General features: G+C 32.8%; 1 protein-coding gene across 1 annotated transcript in view; it reads right to left on the bottom strand.

Annotated features, from left to right (window-relative positions):
- Positions 1–24,834, bottom strand: part of LOC106712920 (progestin and adipoQ receptor family member 4) — a 53,434-nt gene that overhangs the window by 21,966 nt on the left and 6,634 nt on the right. The window contains exon 2 of the mRNA XM_045679438.1: positions 13,367–13,591. Coding sequence (XP_045535394.1) covers positions 13,367–13,591 — 225 coding nt within the window. The remainder of the gene's footprint in view (positions 1–13,366; positions 13,592–24,834) is intronic.

The following is a 24,834-nucleotide window of genomic DNA, read 5'->3' as shown; positions in this document are numbered from 1 at the left end:
TAAAGAGGAACCAGATGAAGGGTCTGTTTCTTTACGGGAGACAAACACTGTGTACGGGCCCTTGTCACTCTCACTATATTGTATGTCAGCATCATTTTCGAAACCGGGTTTTGTAAAAACAGACTGGATCGAACCAGAAGGGGATGTTGTTTTTTTAGAGTCTGCTCTTGTATCTACTGCTGGTCTTTTTAATGCCTGCTTTTGTTGAACTGCCTGATCAGCCCCCTTATCGGGGGCATCCATAGCACTCATCTTTACCTTAAACTTAAATCTAACTACATACACTTACCTTAAAAAAAATACCCACAACCAACACAAACACGACAACACAAATATTACAGTCTCAATAAGAAATAATCAGCAATATAAAAGAAACGGAACAAGTTTATAACCTAACTTCAACCAAGCGTCAACGCTGCCAAAAGTCAAGTCAAAATTTAATCAAGTTTCTGAACTATCAGAGGTTTAAACTAATTGTATTATTTACACTATGACCTCGCTGCTGCTACAATACGTTGGTTTAAAAATAAAACAAAGTATTAAATCTTAACTTCTTACAGCTTTCAGTTTAAGTTCTAAAGTTTATAATACTGTAGTATTATTTTTTGTAAAGTTTCTCTCGTAATAATTAACAAGTTCTTTGTTCCGAAGAAATGAACAAAGCAAAAAAGCGATTTAGAATGTTGAAAGCATTGCTGCTACATCGAAACTGAGGCGTTGCATTTTAAATGTGAAGCTTGTTAAGAATTTTAATGAAAAATATGCTTCATTTTTTATTTATTTACCATATTTAAAATTTATAATTATTTTTTAAATACTTTAAGACGCTTTAAAGAGGGATTGTAAAAAAAATATTTAAAAATTACCCTCCTGTTAGTAAATTTTTCTGATGCAACTTAGCATTCTATCCTTTGTCAAGTTAAACCGACTTTACCACATGATTATATGAAAAAAACCAAAAATTTTAAAGACATTTCTTTAATCTCGTCGGTGCATATTATTTTTTCTTATGTAATTCAATTAATCAACTGTAAAATATTTTTTTTTAAAACTTTCGTTTATAAAATAAAGTGTACTTTTGGAATTTAAAAATGACCGAACGTTTTTAATTTACTAATGCTTCACCCCGTTATTGCTAATGGCGATGCAGTCTTAAGAAAATGGTCGTCTTTCTACTTGAAATTTTTCGAACTGGTCGATAATAATTTATAGAGCTCTATTTTAATGATTTATTTTAAGCAACAGTGACTATTTATATAGGAATTTGCAGTAAAGTCTAGTAGGTTAAATTCCTACTCATTTATTTTCACCTTGAAGAAATATCAATATTTGATTTAGGTCACATAATTGACGACATAAAATTAACAATAGTATAATAACATTAGTTGTAAATTAGTCGTGTATTAATGATATTTTATCATTGTATCATTATGCAACAATTTAATGATAGATGCGTGCTAACGACAATTCTTATTAGCCGCGTAATGTGCACTTTATCACGCGATACGATACTTTCAGAAATCCATCGCTATTTTTATTAATATTCCATTAGGCTGTAATTAATAATCGACTCAACGGTGATTATTATTGAATAGTTTTATTTTATACCTTGCTATAAATGTTTACAGATATCTTGGCTGCTCTTAATTTTGTACGAGTCGCTGCGCAGAACACAATTTTAGGTGTGCGGGATGTAAGGGGAATGCACTGCGCAGCTATGAGCTTGGTCCGCCAAGATGTTTGAAAAAAGTTAAAAAAAAAGTTAGTCAAAATGAACATCAGTTATGATCCCTAACACCGTAGATCTCGGCTTACCGTCACCCAAATGTGACTGCGTTATAATCAAATTAGTATCGCTATAAAGACTATCAGTAGTTTTACGCATTTTGAACTTAATATAATGTTTGTTAATTTGAAAAAATATTAACGGGTAATTGTTATGGAGTAAACCTAAATGTAAAAAACAGGATTTTATTACGTATATTACTTAAAACACAGCAAAATATCAAGGAAATGACCTTTAGTTTTTTTACGTGTTTATCGCCAAAACGTGGGTCACGTATTCGGAACATTTTCCTTTATGATAATTATATGTATCTATTCACTAACTATCTTGTAAAATCATAAGTAAATAAGTGAGTTATTGTTTAAAAAAGCGCCGAAATTGTATTATAGAAATAATTTTTAAATACGTCTGTATGAAATGTAAGCACAGTACAAGTAAAGGGTTAAGTTTTAAAAGCTCGCTGCGAAGGCGCTCGACCTAATTGCATTTATGTTCAAATGACCGCGCATTTCTGGAACACTTTTAATGTAAATGCGACTTTTTTTTTTTAAATAAAATCTAGGTCACGACAACTGTTAAAATTATTTTTTCTGATGTTTATTACTTATAAGTATAATTTAAAGCGGATCATGACTAAATATTGTTACTATTACAGTAAAATATTGTATTGTCGATCGAAGTTGGGAACATAACAAGTAAAGTATCACTATAAATGTTTTCAGATATCTTGGCTGCTCTTAACTTCGCACGAGTCGCTGCGCACAACACAATTTTAGGTATAGAGAGGCGTAGCGGGATGAGGGGGTAGGGCACTGCGCAGCGCGCCAATGAACCGTCAAGATATTTGAAAAGTGTTATACAAAAAATATTAGTTTTCTTAATTACTTAATCATAGCGTGTTTTGTTAAAAATATGTTTTTAAATAACATTTTTATATCGTGTCGATTAATATTTATAATACTGTGAATTTTGTATCCATAAAACAATACCTACCTGCCCTAGCCCCTACCCCTAGGTAGGTGTTAATATTACAGTTAAAGTAAAATAAAATGTAAGCATATTCTGGTAGAATTTATACGTGGGAAGTTAATATGGGCCCCGAAGGTATTGCTTTAATATGCAAGCGCGCAATCACAGTGCAAATATTTCTCGCTCTTTATTGACATTGCAATACGAATAAACAATGATATATGTTTTACATATATAAGTAAGTAACATATTAAAAATTAAAATATATAATATAATACAATACATATAAAAAGCTAATACAACTTGTAGTTTATTGCAAGATTATCTCTGTTTACTACGGCAACTGTAAATGTTTGCAAATGAAACGTATTCACAGATGAATATTTTTTCTTTCATGTGCAGTGAAATGAAACGTTAAATAAAAATAATTAAAACATTTCAAAGTGAATGTTTTTTTAGTAAATGAAAATTAATCGACGTATGTAGGAAATTAAAGCAAAATAATTGGCACAAGGAAAATGTCAAGAGTGTAGGCTAGGGGGAGGTAAGTGTTGAAAGTGTGGGTACTCTTTAAACTTTGCACCAATTACTGTTCACTTGACCTAAAACAAATATTTCTCTAATTAAAGTTTACTAGATTTTTTAACCACCGTACCGGTTATATTGAAAAACTACACTAGATTTGACACTAGATTTTTTTAACTCCGTACGAACGAAGTCGCGGGCAACTGCTAGTTTGTTTATCAAGAGTTTAACAAGAGGTTTTGGCCGCGCAACCGTTACTTTGTGTTACCCGATCTCGTATTAAGCGGTTTTTTCTGTAAAACTTTGGTTAAAAAAAACAAGATGTTCATAAGATTTTTTCTAACTATATTTAAACTGAAGAAAGGAAATAAAATAGATAAATGTTATGTAACAGCGTTGTTTGAAGTTAGCAACGTACGATGAACTTCAGAGGTGAGCAGTAACTCAATAACAGTGTGAGCTTTAGCCCTGTAGCGCGTTACACAACTTTATATGTGGCGTATCCTTTACCGTCGGATTCCATTGCTGAAAGATTCTCACTAAAACATATTGTTATCTAAGTTTTTTCAAGGATAATGAGACTGATTAAGATAGGCCAGGTAGACTGTTTAGTTAAAACTGTACGTCTGTAGCAGCCTTAAAAAAAACCCATTCGACGATAAGAATTACCTACATCTCTTATCTCTGTATGAAATAATGGAAAATTCGTTTATATGACTACAAATGCACAATAACCAGACGTCATTTAATCGAGTGCCGCAATCTTCAGAGCTGGATTGCAGTCCATTGTAAGAGAAAATTCGACGAAGTCGTACGGCGGTAATTAAACCCAGCTACCGTCGAAGCGGAGCTATTGACTGTAGTACTGAATGAGTCACATATTCGCTTTAATTTCACATATAGCAGTTACATGCAATAATTGTCAATTGAAGCGAAAAAAAAGTCGAATGCATTTTATTTTAATCGGAAATAATAAAAATAGTACTTTTTTCGGAAAGCTTTTAAGCGTAGATAATATTTGAAAACCAGTTTTTAATTTTTATTTTATCACAGCATTTTTACTCTTGTCTCTGATATAATTTTTGGTCTTTAATTCAAAGTATGAATTTTTGTCAAACGTGTTTTTTTTTTTACAAAATAAACATCAATAAATTAACATAAACATTTATTCAATGAGTAATCAGTTGCCGCCACATTGTGTGTTTGTATGGTTTTCCTTCCATATGTTCTAAATAAGTCCATTTTAATTTTAACCTAAACCTAACCTTCCAAGTTTGGTCTAAAGAGTGTAATAATATTGAAATAAAAGGAAATTAAATTCAATATAAAAATGATAAAACAATCCTAAAGCTTAGCAAATTCATGAATAGCATTTCGACACACTGAGGTGTAGGGTAGAGACTTGAAGAGACGCATCTTCATTGGATGCGGTCGTGCACCTTCATTGGATGCTCTTAATACCGCTCTTCTTGTGTATTTCATCAATCTTTACGGCATAATTATATAATCAACTAGCTTTTACCCGCGACTCCGTCCGCGCGGAATAAAAAATAGAAAACGGGGTAAAAATTATCCTGGTTCTAAGCTTCAATCAAATCAATTCAGCCATTCTTGAGTTATAAATAGTGTAACTAACACGACTTTCTTTTATATATATAAGATTACAAATATTTTTATCTTCCGTCGATCATTAGAATAAATCTGCAGGTTTTACCCGAATATTGTTTAGAAATTTTTAAGCGCGTTATATTTTTCCTTAATAATATCCCACGAAAAAGATTTTATTTTATACCGCAAGCACGTGGCATATGGTCGTAACACGCGCTCACGAACGACGATAGCGACACGCTCACGTGATAACTGATCGGGAAACCCTGCAGTAATCAGTGTAAATATAGTTAGTTTTAATTAGTTTTAAAATCCATAGTGACGTCCTTACCTACTAGATTTATTTTAAATATTAATTTAAAAATCACTTTTCTGTTAAATACTCTATTTATTTTTGGAACGAAGTTCCTTATCGCGCGTTGTGAAAGGGGGCTAGACGGAAAAAATTCTTACGAAAAGTTGTCACGACACTTTTTGCTATAGTATGTTAACGACGAATGAGCGCTACTTCACCATGGCAACGACGTGACAATATATAACGAAAATTCATAGAAATAAAATGTACTTCTTGTGAAGACTTAAGTTTTTTTGTTCATAAAATAAACATTGGTTCCTTCACTAATTAATCGAAAGGAACTTCGTTCCATCCGGGTGTCCCTTGACACCTCTCAAGTTTTTTTAGATTTAAAGCTTTTGCACTTGTATATCGCGTTTACAGCATTGTAAAAATTAAGCTTTGCTTCTTCCCTCTTTTAAGAAGCTTATGAGAAAGCTGCGAGGAAATTATATGTCATAAAATGGCTGTGATGTTAGAACTTAGTTGGTAATATTATGTAATGGTATTGTCCACGGTCGCGCTGTCTTCACGCAACGTTCTCGACTCGCTGATATGGCTTTTTAACGATATATTTAACGTTATTATTTAATATTATGAAGTGGTTATGAGGTATTGAAAACATTTCATGTTATAATTACCAACATAGTATATAACTAACAACACTTAACGTATTAAAACTTTCGTGAGACATTACATAACGCTAATTAATGATCATGGCTTAATAACGTGTAGTTTGGTCTAGATATAGACCTACTAGTTTTGAGACCCGTCGAGGTCCTGGGTCTGAAACTAGTCGAAATACTACTGACTTAAGACGTGATCTTTAGTTAGTGACAAAACATCAAAAGATTATTAAACAGTACTTAAACATCGGTTCAGACTTAAAGAGACACTTTTGTATTTCCTACTATAAGCTTGCACTTTGAATATACATTTATTTTAGTAATTCTAATCGAATTTAAGTTTTAAAGTTATGAACGCATTTCGTAAATAATTATTCTATGTCATCTACATGACAAAAACATTTACTATACCACGGAGGTGTTAAACATTGCAGCGTAAAGGTTTAATTTACTGTAAAATAGGTACAAAATTTACTCCAAAAGTCTGCTGAAATCATTAAGTAGATGTATTTTATCTACGAAACACGCCAATGCCAGTAATCGCAGATCGTGACATTAAGATATGAAATAAATCAGTAGCTATATTCGTTTTTCACACAATCTCTGCGAAATAGACCATAAAAAGCTCAGGGTCGTTTGTGCTAACCTTTCTGTATAATATAGGGAGTAAAGTAATCAATCACTGCTGCAGGAGTGACCTAATTGCCAGTGATTCAGCGATTCATTTCATATAACTTTTGGTGGTTTTCATTACTCACGTGTGAGTAACTTTAGGGCAATACCGCAAAAGTGGACCGGAATTGAAGGGTACTGTTTTCTCCACTTTGATTTAGTTTCTTGTCATGCGCCTAACTTCTAAATGGTTCGCTTGAACAACCCAAATCAATGGGTTCTCTTTCAGGATGCGAGTAACGTAGAGGCTTCTAAGAACTAACAAATCTGCGCCTGATAAAGCCCTATTCTTAAATTTGACTTTATTAAATAATTTTTTACTGAATTAGCAGTCTATTACGACCACATGAAGCTGTGCATTTAAGGTAGTATAAATGTTTTCAGATATCTTGGTGGCTCTTAACTTCGCATGAGTCGCTGCCCAAAACACAATCTATCTATATATATAAAAGAAAGTCGTATTAGTTACACTATTTATAACTCAAGAACGGCTGAATCAATTTGACTGAAAATTGATGGGCAGGTAGCTTAGAACCAGGAAACGGACATAGGATAATTTTTACCCCGTTTTCTATTTTTTATTCCGCGCCGACGGAGTCGCGGGTAAAAGCTAGTATTTAATATAGCGGGCGTAGCGGGATGCAGGGGCAGGAAAATGCACAGCGCGCCTACGACCTAGGACCACCAAGATATTTGAAAATAGTTATACCTACAATAGTAATTATTGACCTATCATGATATTTTAATAAGAAGGCAATTATGACATTATAACAAGTGAATCGTTTGTTTCTAGGTAAAAACTCATTTCAAAATCAACAATAGAAAAATCGGTGACAACTACCGTAACAATATGAATGAAAGTTGAATAGAAACATGGGTTCCCCTGCGAATACAGCCGCCGCAGTCTCGCAACTAGGTCACCTTGTTCCACTATTGTTTGCTGCTCTTCATATTCATTTAAGTCTACTTGTTCTCTTTTCAATAGAGATCAATTTCCTCAAAACACCTTAGCATGTTGTAAGAGTTAGTGAGGTTAGATGTTTAGGTTAGTTCAATTAAAAGCTAGTTTTGATTCTTTTCTTGTATCTTATTTTTGTTTGCAACCTGGTCTAAATTAGATCGTGTAGACAGAGTGCGAAAAAAATACACGTTACTATAGCGCATATTTCTAGTTTATTTCTATTTTTTATTTAGTTAAAGAATTGTTATGTGTTTATGGATTGTGATTCGTGACCCAAATACAACAGCGTTTTGAAAATGTTAGTAATGCAAAAATGCGTCGTACGTTAGTAAATTCTTAGAAGTTCGTAACTACCAGCGGACCTTGAACGAGTATTTGTGACAGTCGCTATCATATCGACATCAAAAAAAAATTGTGCAGCGCTCATATAATGTACACCAAAAATCTCATACTAATTTTGACAATGATGATACGACGGCGTTTGACATAAATATTTGTGCTAAGGCCCCTAGTCACATTATTACCGCATCACGACTCTCCTTTGCCACGTTTTTTTTTTAACTCTATGCAGCGTCGCCCTCATACAATAAGCGTTTCATTGAATTAATGAAGCGTTAAAATATTTGAGATTATAATTTTTAGTAAAATATTTACGTAATAGAAATTATTTTTGTAAAAAATATATACAACTTCTAGAAAGAATAACAAAAGAAGAAATTGAAGATGAAGAAAGACAAAGTGTTTGAATCCTCACCCGAAATAGAGGAGGGCTTGCAAGATATACGTATAAGTGACGTGTTTTTTATAAGATAAGGGGCAAAGGAAAGAAGAGAAAAAAAGGAACACAGAGGTTTTCAACGACGTCCATGGACATCTGCAATACCAGAGGAACCGCAGATGCGTTGCCGGCCTTTGAACTTGTATCCATTTCTTATAAACAAAAAAATGTAATTAACCGATTCCGTGAGTTTCTAAGCACGTGCTATATGTGATTAAACTCTATGTTAAGGAAGTGAGCGAATTCATTGCATTACACAACGTTCACGAGCAGCGGCTTTTAGCCAAAACTTATTGACCTAATAAACTTGTTCCCTCGCTCCTAATGGCGTTCCCTGAAAATAAACAATGTTCTTACTGAGCTTAAGTGTGTTTCGTTTTGATTGTTAGATTTTTTTTATGTTTTATTGTTTTCTATACTAATGTTATAAAGAGGAAAGAATTTTATTGTTAGTTTATATTGAAATGGTTCCAAAACTACTGAGCAATTTAAAAAAAAATCTTTCATTGCTGGAAAGTTACATTATCTCCAGGTGACATATTTATTTTTAGATTTTTTTTAATTCAACTGTTCGAATATAAACTCAGCTATTTGATGCATTTTTTTATCAAATACGGTAACCCCAGTGGTTTATTTAGTCATATTTATCCTTACAACTTCCTATGCCAGCAAATTTTCCAAGTAACCATTTGAGGTCATAGACATAAAGGATTTTACTGTAATATTATTGTATTTGTAATTTTCCTACAGAATGAGTTTCGCAATTGTTTTGGGTTTAACCATAAACGAAAAAAAATCCTGCTAAAAAAAAGATTTTTGTAAGTATTTCCGTTGCATATTCCTACATAGGTTTTGCCGAACGCAGTAGAAATTTTAAAAAAAAAATATTTTAAATATAATTTAATGTGTATTACTAAAAATGAACAAATTCATCCACAATATTTATTGACGTAAAAAATCATGCTCCTCATTAAAAGTTTTATAATTTAAATTAATCTAAAATTAATAAAATAATTAAAATTAAGCAAAATACACCTAAGATTGATATAAAAGATTCAAGAATAGTACGATGACGTCAGAGATCGGACATTTCAGAAATAAATTTTGCGCTCAGATTGTTACGTAAAAAACTTATGTCTGAACCTATTCGTGTGATATTTCTATACTTTCGATGACCCAATTTTAGATAAATCAATGTCACGATAAAACTTTATTTAGAAGTAAGCCAAATTTCGCATGCAACATCACTTAATATCACGTCATTTCCGCTTGTTTTTTATTTAGTTCTAAACCACTTCTAAGAGTCATAGCGTGATATTAGTCTTTAACCTTTCTTAATAATTAGCTTACTATAAAATACAATGAGTTTTTACTTAGATAAACGTGTTCAAGCATACAATAATCCACAATATAACTAAATCCATGTTGGTATTAAACTAGATTTTTAGTACATTTTCACTTAAGTAGAGAGCAGAGATAAGACAGAATACAAAACGAACAAGAATAAATCAATTGCATTATTCATAATCTACGTAGCATTTCCCCGCTTTAAAGGAAACAGCGTTACCGATGTGATGGAAATTTTATTTAGAAAAGAAGTTAAAAAGAGAACTTTGTCGGAGCGAAGTAACGATGCGAGATATAAAGGCGGCTTTGTAAAGACCACATTGCGAGTGAACTTTTTAATAGAAGGCCTTGTAAAGCTCATTTTCACAGCTTCGGCTGTTGAGGTCGCAAAACTTTATTTAAAAAAATAATCGATTTGACCTTTAACTTTCTAATGTTACCTGTACCTTAAAAGTTACTATTAGTACGTGGTAGTAGTGGTTAGAAGGTTCAACGGTTTTGGTTTGAAGGTTGGTTTTACGTGATTCAAGTATAATTATCACCAAACCACAAACTACAAAAAAAAAAACAAATTGCTCACTTTAAATCAAATGTCGGTCGTATTCAAGCATGAATTTTAATATGCGTTTAAAAAATTGTTTCTGTTTTATGTTCCTCGTGTGAGGGCATCAAAAGCAAATCTGAAGCACTCTTGAAGTCCGAGTAAAGACTTAAAGTAAGTGTACCGAGCACCGACACGTAACGTAACTCTGAGTACACTCGCCCCCACTTAGCATGCGATTTAATGACCACTTCGATTGATTGACCTCCTACAGAGCACTTAAATAAATTATAAACTGAAAAAATGCAAATTTTCAGTTATGTAATAACACCATATTTATCCATCGTGAAACGCAAATCTTACTTATATTATATGCGAATGTTTGGATGAATGGATGGATGGATGGATGGATGGATGTTAGTTTGAACGTATCTTGGAACGGCTACATAGATTTTGCTCAAATGTATTTTATTCCGACTTCACACGGAACAATTTTCATATTTTAAAACTTTGATTTTACTGAGGGCTAATGTACGTGTGCTTATTTAACTTTAAACTCTTACATAACACTATACCCATGAAATTAATCTTGTATCGTCCGAGCGGCTCTATTTCCGGCACACGGCTCTGTTAAATACAGCTTCAATTAACTGTAACGAACTTACGATAGGACTTTTAATGATGCAGTTCACAATTTAAAAATCGATTCGCAAAATGCTGTAGCGCTGGACTTAGCTGACTTATAAATTCATGAAATCTTAGTCCATTCTTTGACGAGTTACTCTTAAATATAATTTATCCCGAAGTCTTGTTCTTAGAATTTTGTAGTAAAGAATAAAAATAAATATATGCAGGTATCTTATTATCCATGTTGTGTGAAAACATATTTCGAGATTCACAGATAATATAAAGTTGAGAGCACAGCAATATTCAGAACTTCATGTTATAGTTTGTGAAAATGAGTTTAGAAACATATTTCTATTTTGTTACTGTTGTTTATATTTAGTTATTTTTATCTGCGTAAATGTACCAATCTCGTTTTGTTAGTCTTTTAAATAAGGTTTGTATTGTTTGTTTGAACTTTCTTACAAACATTGAAGCTTAGTTGAAATATTTGAATGAAATGACGTTAGTATATCAAATATCACCTGATAAAAAAATAATTAAATATATATAATCATAACGAATTTTATTTGTTTTTGTAAGTAAAACAGATATATTTATTTTTTAATATTTAATTTAAGACAATTTCATACAATTTTCTCGAAATACTAAATTTAACTTATAAAAATCGGTTAGCAAATATTCAAACGGCCGACTTTGCTGACTGACAAAATGGGATCACGTAAACCCTTCCCGGAATATATGGACTAATTTCATACGGATAAGGGTTCAGGGAGAAATTCTAAAATCCCCGCCTACGTATGATCTGCTATAATATTAAAAAGGTTTACTGAAACGTGTTTGATGTGTATTGTGTACAATAAGGTTTGTACATTTTAAAGTATACAATCGTAAATGTATTGTTGAAACAAATAATACAATAACTTGTTATTATTTTTCTTTTTATAATGAAATTAATTTTCATATTACATCATTTTGAAAATTATGTAAACTTCCGTCTTCATAATAATTAGATTTAAAATTAAAAATGTACTCGTAAGGTTTTGTAAATATGGTTTGAATCTATTTCTTGGGTTTTGTCATATTACCTTTAAGAAAAAGTATTTGCTTACTTCGTTGGTCGATGCTATTGATCTGTTAAGTAAAACTACGATGTATTCATGTTTACGTAAATTGTTTATTTAAATAAATCTAAGTAAGAAAACAAATTAATTTTGTATCTGAATAAATAATAGATACAAAAAATAGAAAGCGTTTTTAAAGTGGAGCCACATCGGATTACAGCAACATCTGACATCTGCTCCTCATTCCAGATTTATGAGATGAGATCGCTTCGTTTCGAATAACAAAATGTTAAATTATATTAGCATATTTTTTTATATTATAATACTTATACTAAACGGTAATCGTGTAACTTTACTAAGAACATTGTATGTAGAAAAAAATATTAAAAATCTTGTAAGTAAACAAAGATTATGTAAATTTGATTTTTGTACTTTTTATTTTTGTCGAACGTGAAGTAAATATAATATTAAGTAACTTTAATAAAATCAAATTTTCTAAATTTTCCTGACGTTTAATGTTTCTTTTTGAATGAAATAATATTATCAATACTCAAAGAAAACAGTGTAAGTTGTATCTAAGGATCCATATACACAATGACACTACAATGAACAACATAACAAAATGTTTGACCCACACATTAAAGTTTCAGAACTAATTAAAGTTACCGTGTCTTTGTTAGTGGCGACATCAAAATTATTGCATTATTCATGTTGCGCGATGTAACCTGAAAGTCTGCAGCTCTCGCGCTGATACTTTCAGTTTAAGGCGACTAGTTTAATGCTAATGTACTCGCTCCTAGAGAAAAGTAATGCAGGAAGACTTTTTACTTTGTAGAGAAATAAACCAACAACACGTACTGAACTTTAAAGTATAATATGTTAAAAGTATACCACGTAACCTATATTTATTTTAACAGATCAACGTAAAATGTTTAACTTGTAATTATTTAAAATTTATGTAAAGTTTAAGATTATATAGATGTAGGTACATAAACTGTCTTTTTTAAATTAAAACCAAAATCGTGTAAAATTATAACCATTTTTCAAAATTAACTTATTAATAACGACATTTAATACCAAAAACGAAGTTATAATACTCGTTATAACAAAATTTTAAAATATGAAAATTGCTTGTGCAATTTTTCATTGAATACTCTCGGAAATGTGTCAAGTTTACCTGCATAAAGATAAACCGGTCGTTCCATGTCGGTAAATTGTCGGAGATTTTACTTTATGAAACCAGTGCTTTAGTAAAAGTAAGCTAAGCTTACAACCTACGACACTGGAGAGTCAAAGTGAGAGGTCAAGTGATACGATGTGCGCACACTTGCATTTTTGATGATACCTTGTTCTACTGCAAGCTTTTGTCGCTCGAAATGAAATGTAGGTTTTTGGTAACGCCTGCGGTGAAAGAATTGTAAAGCAGTGAGAATAAAAAAAAGATAGCTAGACTAAGTAGGAGATTTCGTAGTTTGTTTAGTACGTAGTTGTTACTTCCTTAATTTTTTGTAAATAATATGTAGACACTTACCAATACTCTGGCTGACCCATATGCCTAGCATGTCGAGCTGCAGCAGGCGGTGGTAGAGGCCGGCGCCGCTGGTGTGGTTCATGAAGAGGTGGTAGAGGAAGGAGCCGCACCAGGGCGCCAGCGCGCCCAGTAGGTGGCACAGCGAGAGGAACCACGCCGCCCCGCCCCCGCCACCCCACGGCAGCAGTCCCGGCAACACCACCATCATGTACACCAGGGACACACCTGCATACAAACAGTACATTAGATTGTTGGTATGATGCTCCGAAGTAGAGTTTTTTTTTTCTTTTTTTTTTTTTGGGCGGCGCTATGCCGCCCTCTCCTTCTCCCCCTGGCGTGTTTTGAGCCAGAGACTCCGAACTAGAGTTACCGCTAAGTAGCTAATGTCACCGTTTGATTGTGAACTTTATTAGTACATATATAATTTGACTGGCAATATGTTAAACTGACCGCAAAAAGTTTAAGTGTAGTAATTATATAGGAGTTCATTGAAATAAACAAGCGTTTTATTTTACATGTTTTATGTTAAGTACAAAACTAGGTCCTAAAATTGACAAGTTTGCGTGGCTTTCATTATGTAAACAAGGGCAAAGGTAATTTGCAGACCCTTTGTCTAAGGAAGCTGACGTTGCGCCTTAATTTAACTTTAATATGTTAAAGGTGTCGCAGAGTAACACGGGGATATTGTAAAACATTTAACAGAACAAATAGTAGAAATAATCTTATTACTGGTTTGGTCTTTTGTTTTTGAGTACTATATTTTCAGTAAACAAAATTCTTAGTTATTAAAGAAACCTAAATGTATGACACTTTAATTGTTATACTTGTACCATAAAGACTGATACGATACGGAAAAGTGGAAGGCACCAGGACACGAGGTAGATCGCCCATGAGGTGGATAGACCAGGTCAGAGCCGCAGTAGATGTCCCCTTACATGTGTGTGCAAAAAAAGCAGTAGTCCGGGAAGAGTGGAGGCGTCTAGTTAAACGGGTCACGGCACCTACTTCATGACCACGACCAGTCTGTAAAGACTGAAGCGACTGAGAAGAAGACAGACTGATACTGTAGCTATTCGAATCTAATGATTTCATTATTCTTCATACAGCGGAATAGGCTACATAAGGCTATAACCATCCTAATGTTTAAGTTTAGTAAAAGAAAAATAAAAGCACTCTTAATATTTCACTACCATAATATTTGGAGCACGCTTCTGAACAATCTACATTTTTTTATTTCGCTAAAACGTGTTTTAAGCTAAGTTTTGTCTGCGAAAGGTTCACTGAACAACGCCTCCCTTAAGCATGTCTCAAATAAATTTATTGATACAACGAACTCCATTTGTAGGGTTTCCCTGATCATTAATAAAGTAGGTACAGACCCTTCCTTAGAAACCCTCTGTCGACCAATTTAAGCCTTATGACATACGACTTCCAACGACTAATTTAATACCAGCATTTTGTTATAAATAAAAGTATTTTAGTGCGTTAAAAGTTAAAATTGTTAGTGTGCTGTCTACGTAATCGAGTAACAATAATCTCTAGGCGTCTTTATTTCTAGAAATAGTAGTCTAACTATAGTAATTTTACAGTTAGTACATGAGATATTAAATAGTGTATTATATTATGAAATCTACCAATCCAAAACAAACTCCATTACGGACCAATAAGAAATCGTTCGTGACTAATTTTACATTAGTCATTAATAGTTTAGTGGGCTATTTAGCTAATACAATCGATCGTACGCACGTGCTAACAATGAGACGTGTCCGCTCGGAAAGCCGGTGTTTATGGCATTTATTATTTATAGCATTTGTATAACGTTCTATGGAATGTGCCAACTTATGCAGTTGTTCATAAAATAAAATGCAACCAGTATTTTAGTGGAGTAAATTCGTAATTCTTTTTTTATAATTAGAGAGATGGTATTGAAGTTCAAAGTAAAATGCTATTTGAGAACATCTTTTTAAACATGTATAAATATAAATGTAGAAAATGTGGTTAAAAATGGAACATGCTTTAATTAAAATACGTGAATAAAAATAAAGTTGTAAACACAATTACAGTGAATTTGAATACTTGAGTATTCACTGGGGGGTCGCGAATGGACAGGGGGTTTTAGAGCCTCGCGCCTCGCGGCCCGCTTTGCTATTTTTTCCCCAGCCCGATGCAGCCCTACCTCGTAAGCGACGCACGTGACTTGATAACAAATTGTTATAACGATCCTGAAGCTTTATACAAGCGCTTTAGAAAAAATTATGTGAAATAACTATTAAATATAATTTACTGGCGCGTGATTTTACTACCCAAAAAAAACTTCTATATTTTGTGTAGATACTATTTATTGTAAAATTATTTTTATTCAAGTTACAAAAACCAATAACCTTGACGTAATATATCCATGTTAATACATAGCCGTGAATTAGCCTCCCATCAGTGGACAAAATGAAATACGGGGAGGGAAAGTGGATTTGACTGAGGAGGGACGCATAGGAAGAGGATATATCATCTTTCCATGCTTCCTCCTGTCAATTAAAGATAGACAACGCATCTTGCGGATGTCTATGGGAAGCGGTCGTTTCAATATTTAGGCGGATTCAGGTAGCCCTTGCTCGTTTGCCACCTGATGATATAAAAATAATAGTAATGTTTCCATTTTACTTAATGTTTTCGGAAACTAAGTAACAAAGCTTGGAGCTGTAAATAATAAAAGCTAAGAGCCAGTTAAGTTATGACCCTTACGGCCATTGCAAACAGTGTAAAGTTGCACCAAATGTAGTGAGGTAAGTAAAGAATTAAACAGTAATACAACCTAACACCATATTTTACTCTATAAATTCTGCAAGCCAATATTTCCACAGCACTTTTATGAAAGGGTAGTTGTAGGAGAAGAAAATTTTGAAAATGTACTTCTCCTACAACAACTATTTTTTATATAATAGCTTTTACCCGCGACTCCGTCCGCGCGGAATAAAAACGAGAGTAAAAATTATCCTATGTCCTATTCCTGGTTCTAAGCTACCTGCTCACCAATTTTCAGTCAAATCGATTCAGCCGTTCTTGAGTTATAAATGGTGTAACTAACACAACTTTCTTTTATATATATAGAGATTCCGTATAGGTATTTTACCTTATACTCAGTGGCATTTTGGAAAAGAGACATAAATCATCGTTGCTTAAAGGAAATTCATAAAACCTTCTTGAAAAGCAAATCGGCTCAGCAAATCTCGCAATACATTTTTGCGCTCTGATGAATTGCGCTGTCTTTTGTTAAGAAATAGAATGCGAGTGAACACAATGCTTCAGTGAAAATGCTTTGGCGGTGGCCTTTTTGTTGCTTCACTTCTCATACTTAGGCCCTTCTTAGGCCGACACAAAGCAAGGTAAATCTTTAAAACTAATATCCTTGCGCGTGCTCCGTACGCACAACGTCGTAGCATGAATGGGAGTCCTCTAATCGGTCAGCATAGGCATAGCGACTACATCTCAACTGTATAGATTTGCAACGGAACCATTTTAAAAATCACGGCGATTTTATCGCGACGATTTTAACAAACATGTAGCGAGCAAAATGTCAGCGAAGCGTGTGACTGTGTGCTGGAGAAGCTCAATGCGGAGCTCTATGATATTGCATTGCTTATGTCGGTTAGTGACTACAATCACTGGGTTTCAAATATTTTACGATGTAAACAACGCTATATACTAGCATCCGGTTCCGACTTTGTACAGATGGACGTTCTATAAACCTACTAAAATAGCTAATGTCACTCATGGATAACGTAGCATTCTAATGGTAAAAGAATTTTTAAAATCGGTCCTATAGTTTTTGAGTTTATTCATCACAAAAATACAATTCTTTCCACTGTACCTATAGTAGTTGTATAGTAACTTTTGTATTAAAATTTTATCTTTATCTCTGCACACTTTCTTATTGTTACAAGAAGAGATGCAATTGTTATACAATCCCGAACAATGGTTCATTCAAGAACAATTCATTTTTGATTTTATATCTCACTGTCCGTAGCATAGTGTGGTGGTCGTAAACAGTAGCGGAGAACTATTTAACTCGTAGACCGTACACTACGAACAGAACCAACATTACTTACAGCAAGGACAAATTGTGTATCTACGATTTCAAGTGGACTTGGATTGAATACTTGATACATAAGAGGCACTGCTGTCGCGGTTGCTTTTGTCAAAGTATATATGAAACCTAATAAGACATAGAAAATGTCTTAAAAGATGAAAATGACATGACAACTGACATTTTTTGACGTTGACAGGGGGGCGCTAGTGAACTGTCACCATTTAGTTTGACTTATGCCAACCGGATCAGATAGCCTTGTCGGTATAGACCGAGCTCTAAAGCGTTTATGGTCTTTCGTAAAAGGCGATTAGAAAAGCAGTTACGTTATTAATAGAAACATTTATAATTAAATGTTCAATAACCATTCGTTTGGTGTTATAGGGTAACGTTATAAATAATTGAGCACTTGAAAGTACCAATTAATTGTTAATCGAATGAGCACACTGACAACACCGACCTTGTTAACTTTTGATTATGTGTGTTCTTGTACACGAAAGCACATGATTATAAAAATACTCGATGTTGCACGCAACTTCATCCGCGCGGAATTCAAAAAAACTTAATTAGTACCTTATGTGTTCTTCCAGACTATGTTCTACATCTATGCTTTTCAGCGAGATCCGATTACCTGTTTTAGAGATATCTAATGAAAATACATCCATCCATCTAAACATTCGCATTTATAAATTTACAAGAAGTACTTAGTAAGATGCAAATTTCTTTTTACGATTTGGTATAGAAATAAAGATAAAACAATAAGAAGAAAATCTAAAATGGAAATTACTAATTTACTTAGTGAATAGGATATGGCCAATTTACCTAAATTCTTACATAAATAGACTTTACATTTCTTATAAATAATTTTCTTTTGAAGACGTCGATATTTTACAGTTACGTAAAATTAACTAAACAAAATAAGTAAAAAAATAAAAAAGCTTCGAAGAAAAGATAAGTTTTATACAATCTAATCTGTTACTTGTACCTTGATATCATTTTGAACAAAATACATTTAGGATAAGAATAGATTTTAAGGTCAGAGCGTCTGGTTCGGGCTTATAGCTTAACGCGGCTCAACTGAAATAGTAAATATCCAATTTATATTATCCATGTTATCAATTACGTACAAAGGAGAATAAAAGATTAAAGAAAAACCTTTGCCGATATTTATATCATAAAAAAAACAAGACAAAAACATTACTATAGCTTTTAACTCTCTTAATGTTAGTAAAATGTAATTTCTTGTGTCATCATGTTACCAAGTTAGCTATCGTAATAACTGCACCTTTTAACTAATTCATGGGTATGGTCTGAATGTTGTCAGTTTCTATAAATATAGATTGAAGTAAAAATAGATATATGAGTAAAGCGAACAACGCCCACAAACCTTGATCTTTTCACCGCGAAATAATTCAAAAGGGAGAGTCACGAAAGCGCCGATAGGCCTTTTCAAAGACCAGTCGGGTCAAGATGAACTCGACACACCCTTATTTCGTATAATATCTGAGTAAACACTTTAATATTTATTACAATTCACGTTTTCATTCTCGTCCTTGTTTATATTTGTTTTTTGCTGTTCCGGCTACGCGCTTACGGATCTGTTTATTTTTTAAATATTTCATAACAATATATAATATGTATATAGTACTTACTTTACATCAGTTATTTAAAAAAAAATTACATTAATTACTTAGGAATTATGTAGCAATTTAATAGTGAAAGGTTTTTTAACAACGAAAGTTATTTCTAATGGTTTAATAAACCACAATATATACTATAATACATACAAATATTCAAAAATATTCGTAATGTCTTGAACAATTAATAACAATTTTTTTTAACCATTTTACTACTTGTTATATAAAATCACACAAAATTCATTCTTGTGAAAAAGATTCAATACAAATGAAATTCTGATATGAATATGCGGTAAGCCGCCTCGCCTCGCCTCGCAAACCTCGCCTCTAACTCCGTACCTTTATAATATTCTGTAAGAATTGTATGCACCTTACGTGACTCAAATACCAACAAAAATGAATTCGATTTTCTCATTGTTGTCAACTTGAACATAGCGTAACCTTCTAGTATATTCTCGTGGAAAATATTTTACTATTGTTAGCTTTTCTTTGTTTTATTAAAAAAAAAGGTAACTATGAGTTTCAATCAACAGCGCGACTGACAGTTTTATACAAATACACAGCAATTGTATATTTCTTGTACATATAGATCCATTCTATTATTATCTAATCCAAGTTCTACGAAACCTTGATATTTCCATTGATAAGCTCAGCGTAAGAGGTGCTCATAGCAGATTGTATAGAGCAGTCAGGTTAAGTGGAACTTGACATGTCTTTTGTTGCACTACTGGTGCTTCTGTTCGACTCTTTAATTTTATTTCTCATATATTCTACCTACTGGGCTGTTTTACCCAATTTATCTAAATTGAATAAAAAACATGATAGAATAGTCCTCATTTGGATCAGTTCGACTAGAACATTTCTACCTCAGATATTTTGCAAACCTTAGTAATATTATAAATGCGAATGTTTGAATAGATGATTGGATGGCTGGATGGATGTTTGTTAGAAGGTATCTCCAGAATGGCTCAACGATATAAAAAAGAGTCTCAAAGAAAGGCACTATTTAAGGTTTTTTTTATATAATTCCACACGGACGGAGTCGCGGGCGAGAGCTAGTCTATAGAAGGTCCTATTAGTTACACCATTTATACCTCAAGAACAGTTGAACTGATTTTGCTGTAAAATTAGTGGGGAGGTAGCTTAGAACCAGGAGGCGGACATAGGATAATTTTAATCCAGGACCCGCAAACAGAGTCCCGGGCAAAAACTATATTTAATAAAATACACGAATGAACCGATTTTTTTCCAAATTAAATTTATTAAAATACTTTGTTTTAACTTACATATAAAAAACAAATGAACGTGATTCACATTAGTGCATTGATCGAAAAGAATATATTTTATTTATCCCAGAATAAAGCTTCGTATATAAATGTCTCATTTCACATTAACAAGCTTCTTATATTCGTTTTTCGTACAGCTGTTTATTTAAAATTTAAATAACTATTTACATTCGTAATAACTGTATTGAACAATGCCCATAACGTATAACCATTCATACTTCATAATTAATGACATACTCGTAATGTCAGGTCGCAACCAACTTGTGATGTCTAATTTACTGGAAATTATTATATTAATACAAGCCGACTTCGCGTACTTTGACCTTTCATAATAACATTAAAATTAATTGATATAGCTTAATAAAAAGAAATTCGAAAGAACATTGTTTTAGATACACTTTTTTATTTATTTTAAATCATTTTTAAAAGAAGTACAATATTTCGTTGCTTTTGCATTCTTTTTTCTCAAAAAAAAATCTTTGTTTCAACCTTTTTCTCCCAATTGTTAGGGTCTCAGTAGCTGTATAGAAAGCGTGATACTTTTTCTCAATTAGTTCAGCAGTAGGCAACAGTCATAAAGTCTGATAATCTTTAAAACGGTAATTTCATTCGTTAACGTACAGATCATAAAACTTTACGTTTTTGGTACTCATTAAAAATGCGTTTTATGGCAACCCCGACTAAGTAGTTGTACTGTCTGGCTCATAAGACGGAGTTAATTTCCATTGTTTGTTTCTGTCATTTATGAAAAACGAAAAAAAAAAGTTTTTTTTTTATATCAAAGGGTGGCAAACGAGTGAGCGGCCAAATTGATTCGTTGAAATAGCGAAGCGGCCGCTGTCAATTGACATCCGAAATTTTAGATGCGTTGCCTATCTCTAATCGACGGGAGGACGCACAGAAAGAGAATATTTCTCTTTCCTATGCATTCCCTCCTCGGTCAAATCCCCTTCCGCTCTATAAGGAAAGGGTGGGAAGGGAAAGATGACTTAAATTAGGCTGGCGACACCCTTGATGTGAGACAAAACGCAGAATTGCTTTCACTTGACGCCTGTCTACTTTGTGGTCGTGGTATTGCACTGGGCGAGCCGGCCAATTCGTGCAACAGATGTTGTTGTTGCTGACGTCTACCACTATTAAAAGTATATGTTTGCTCTATATCTTACTCTTAATAAAGCTTTGTCTGTATTATGTAACATTAAAAAAATGAAGTTACTATTTTAACATATATATGAAGACAATTTTCAAGTAGTGGCTACAAACAAAGAGATGAAAATTCGCAAAGTTCGATTAATTATCAACGAACAAAACAATTTATTCTTATCGTTACTGCTAACTGCAATGGCTTTGAATTAAAAGGGGCAATACTATACAAGTGAACACTTTCAACGAAATTAAATTAATTAACCATTTAACAGTATTCATTGGAATTGCCCCGCAGCTAAGACAATTCAATTCATAACCGTTTATCTTGGCCGAGCAGTTTGAAGCGATGGTTGCGTCATTACGCAATTAAAGCTTACATTTTCTTAAATAAAAGGTCCGGTTATTGTAAGTTGCATTTTTACGGTGAATTTCCACTGCTACAAATATATTAATAATTTAGTGTTAATTTAACATTTTACTTGAAATTAATATTAACAAGCATAATTAACAGTCATCATCATCAGCTCACTATACGTCCCCACTGAGGGGCTCGGAGCCTACCCTAAGTTAGGGACTAGGCCATAGTCACCCACCCTGGCTAAGTGCGGGTTGGTTGACTTAACATATACTCGTATCATTGAATTTCTTCTCAGATACATGCAGGTTGTATCACGATTTTTTCCTTCGCCTTAATTAACAGTGATAACTTCAAATAACTACTTTTATCGCTTGCTGTACTTAAAAGATCAATAAAGTACAATTTTTTTATAGTTCATTTTGTCAAGTTAACATTTAAAATCTCCAACTAGTAATCGTTAACGAAGCGTCGTTGTCCAATTTAAAATAAAACGTTGAGTTTTTAATCGTGCTGTGATCGTAGTCATTGTAACAGGTACTTAATATTAAGCGACCGCTTTAATGATCACTTTAAATAACCCTCTGTAAACTTACAAATATTTTTATTATAGAGACCTTACCTTAAAGGTAAAATGATTAAATTCTGTATTCTCTCTAATAATATGTTATTTAAAATTTATTTTTAATTTAAAAAAGAATGTGAAAAAAAGAGACTCCAAAGAACGATGAAATAAAAGACGAACGTTGAAAAAGAGAGGTGATATCTATGTTTATCCGGTGAATAACTAAAAAGAGTGCATAAATGAACATAACTAGCTATAATATACGCTTTGAAATAAATTCTATTTGGTTAAAAAACCATATAATATAAAGAAATAAAATGATCATAAATCCATCAGAAAAGATTTAAGTGCACAAATGTAAGAATTGCAAGTCACCCCATAATCAAACCGGCCGGCCCATCCCTCTATTACGGTACTAAAATTTTTATCACTCGTAAAAAAATATTTTTATTAACACATTGGCTCATCTTATTATTATAGAATACGATATAGAGACAGAGATTATAGAAAAAAAACCATATAAAGTTACTATTTCCATAAGTAATTTTCAGTTCGAAAAAAAAAAACTTTGTCAGAAATAATATTACCCTACTGGTGTAAATTAATCAAAAATAATGAATAAAAACATTTTGTGGTATGAGATTCAGTGATTTAACATTGTGTCTTAATCTTATTGTGGAATACATTGATTTTTCAGAAGGCATTCGTCCTTTGATTCGTTATTGATACGTCTTTTATATCTTTGGAAACGTTCAGTCAACGCCCACATAACTTACAACGACTTTTGTATACTTTATTACTGAGAAAAAAGTCAATATCATTCTCGAACTGAATACGTAGTCTACTTAATCTAATTCAGACACATTGTTATTTTTTTACAAAGTTCATTTTGTTAAGATAAAAAATAAAGAAGCTTTTATCACAGTCTGACGATTTAATCTTTTAAAAAATTAAATACATCACTCATCCCATAACATTACTCAAACAAATTAGATTATAAAAAAGTTATGTGAATGAATCTATTCGAGTATATGTGTGCAGTTTGTAAAATCATATTATGTGGTCCATTATATAAGTATATATGTACGAAAAGTGTATACTTAAGGGACTAAAATATATAACATGGGGAGTTATTGTGACTCACTTCCCCTCATAGCAACGTACCGAAATCATTAGGGTACAAACGTTTTCCTTTCCCCATGTTTTTGTATTTTATCTAAAGGGCTGTTTTTGTATGAGAAATCTAAACTAAGGAACTACTTTAGCAACCATTAAATCAATTTGAGTGTAGAAGGTTAGTGAGGAGTGTGTGAAAAGGCTATAGACTCGACTACTCCCGAATTTACTAAATTGTAATTGTAAGATGCAGTGTAATTTAGATTAGTTGAGATACGATTGTGTATAACATGAGCTCTGAGCAATTCCGCTGTCACGCACGGGAGGGTATCATTAAAAGAGCGGAGAAGAGTGACCTAAATCCCGACTCACTTGAGTATTCACGTGTTACAGCGAAGGGTCCCCATGCAGGTATACAAGCAAGGGTTCTAAGTTGCCCAAATAAACCTCGATATGTATATGTCATCTACTCGTATTGTTATTTTCGTCAGCTTATAATTTCACTAGTCATGTTATAAACTGACAGCTAACATCTGGTGTAAGTAGCATTAGTATTTTGCTAGCTGGTTTTATTTTTATTTTATTGAGTGTACTGAAGTTTTTCAATTTTAAAATAGCTACGAGCAGTGCAGTGCAGCGGCCCAATACAAATTGAAGTTAGCTGAGCGTGTCATAGCCTCTGATTGGAAAATGAATTGAACCTTTTGTACAGATTTAAAAGAAAAGTTTTTAAATAAAAACTGAAATTTTTCAAAGAAGCCAATAATTTAAAAATATAAGGTTTTAAACTATTAAAGTACAACTAACCGTTACGACCTAATCGAAACAAAGCTTAAATGTAATTTAATGTCACGTACTTTCCCTGAGGGTGTTATTTTATAGGTTTAAAATTTCACAACTATAATTAGAAGCTTTATTGCCTTATAACTTTACTTACTAATTAAAAGTACCCTCCGGTGCGGTCACGGAAACACTCTCGTCGAATTTGATTTAAACTTTGTCTTTGAAAGATGTATTTTCCTTTGTAACAACTTTTACTTTTGCAAGTTTATAAAATGAATGTCCGTATCCATCGCTCTTGTGCATTACAATATTGTACATAACAATACAGTAGAATTCAAAACCTCAATTATATTTCGAAGTACGTTAACTAAATTATTGTCTGAGACACTTCAGGACTTTCTACAGAGATTCTAAACATATACATAAAGGCGGTTCATAACAGTTATAAGTAAGCCTTTTTATATTGTTATTTGGCATATAACATAACAAACGAAGTATT

Source organism: Papilio machaon, chromosome 9 (assembly GCF_912999745.1).
Source record: "Papilio machaon chromosome 9, ilPapMach1.1, whole genome shotgun sequence".
Classification (NCBI taxonomy): Eukaryota; Metazoa; Arthropoda; class Insecta; order Lepidoptera; family Papilionidae; genus Papilio; species Papilio machaon.
Note: the sequence above shows the minus strand (reverse complement) of the source record. Positions and strands in the feature narration are given on the sequence as shown.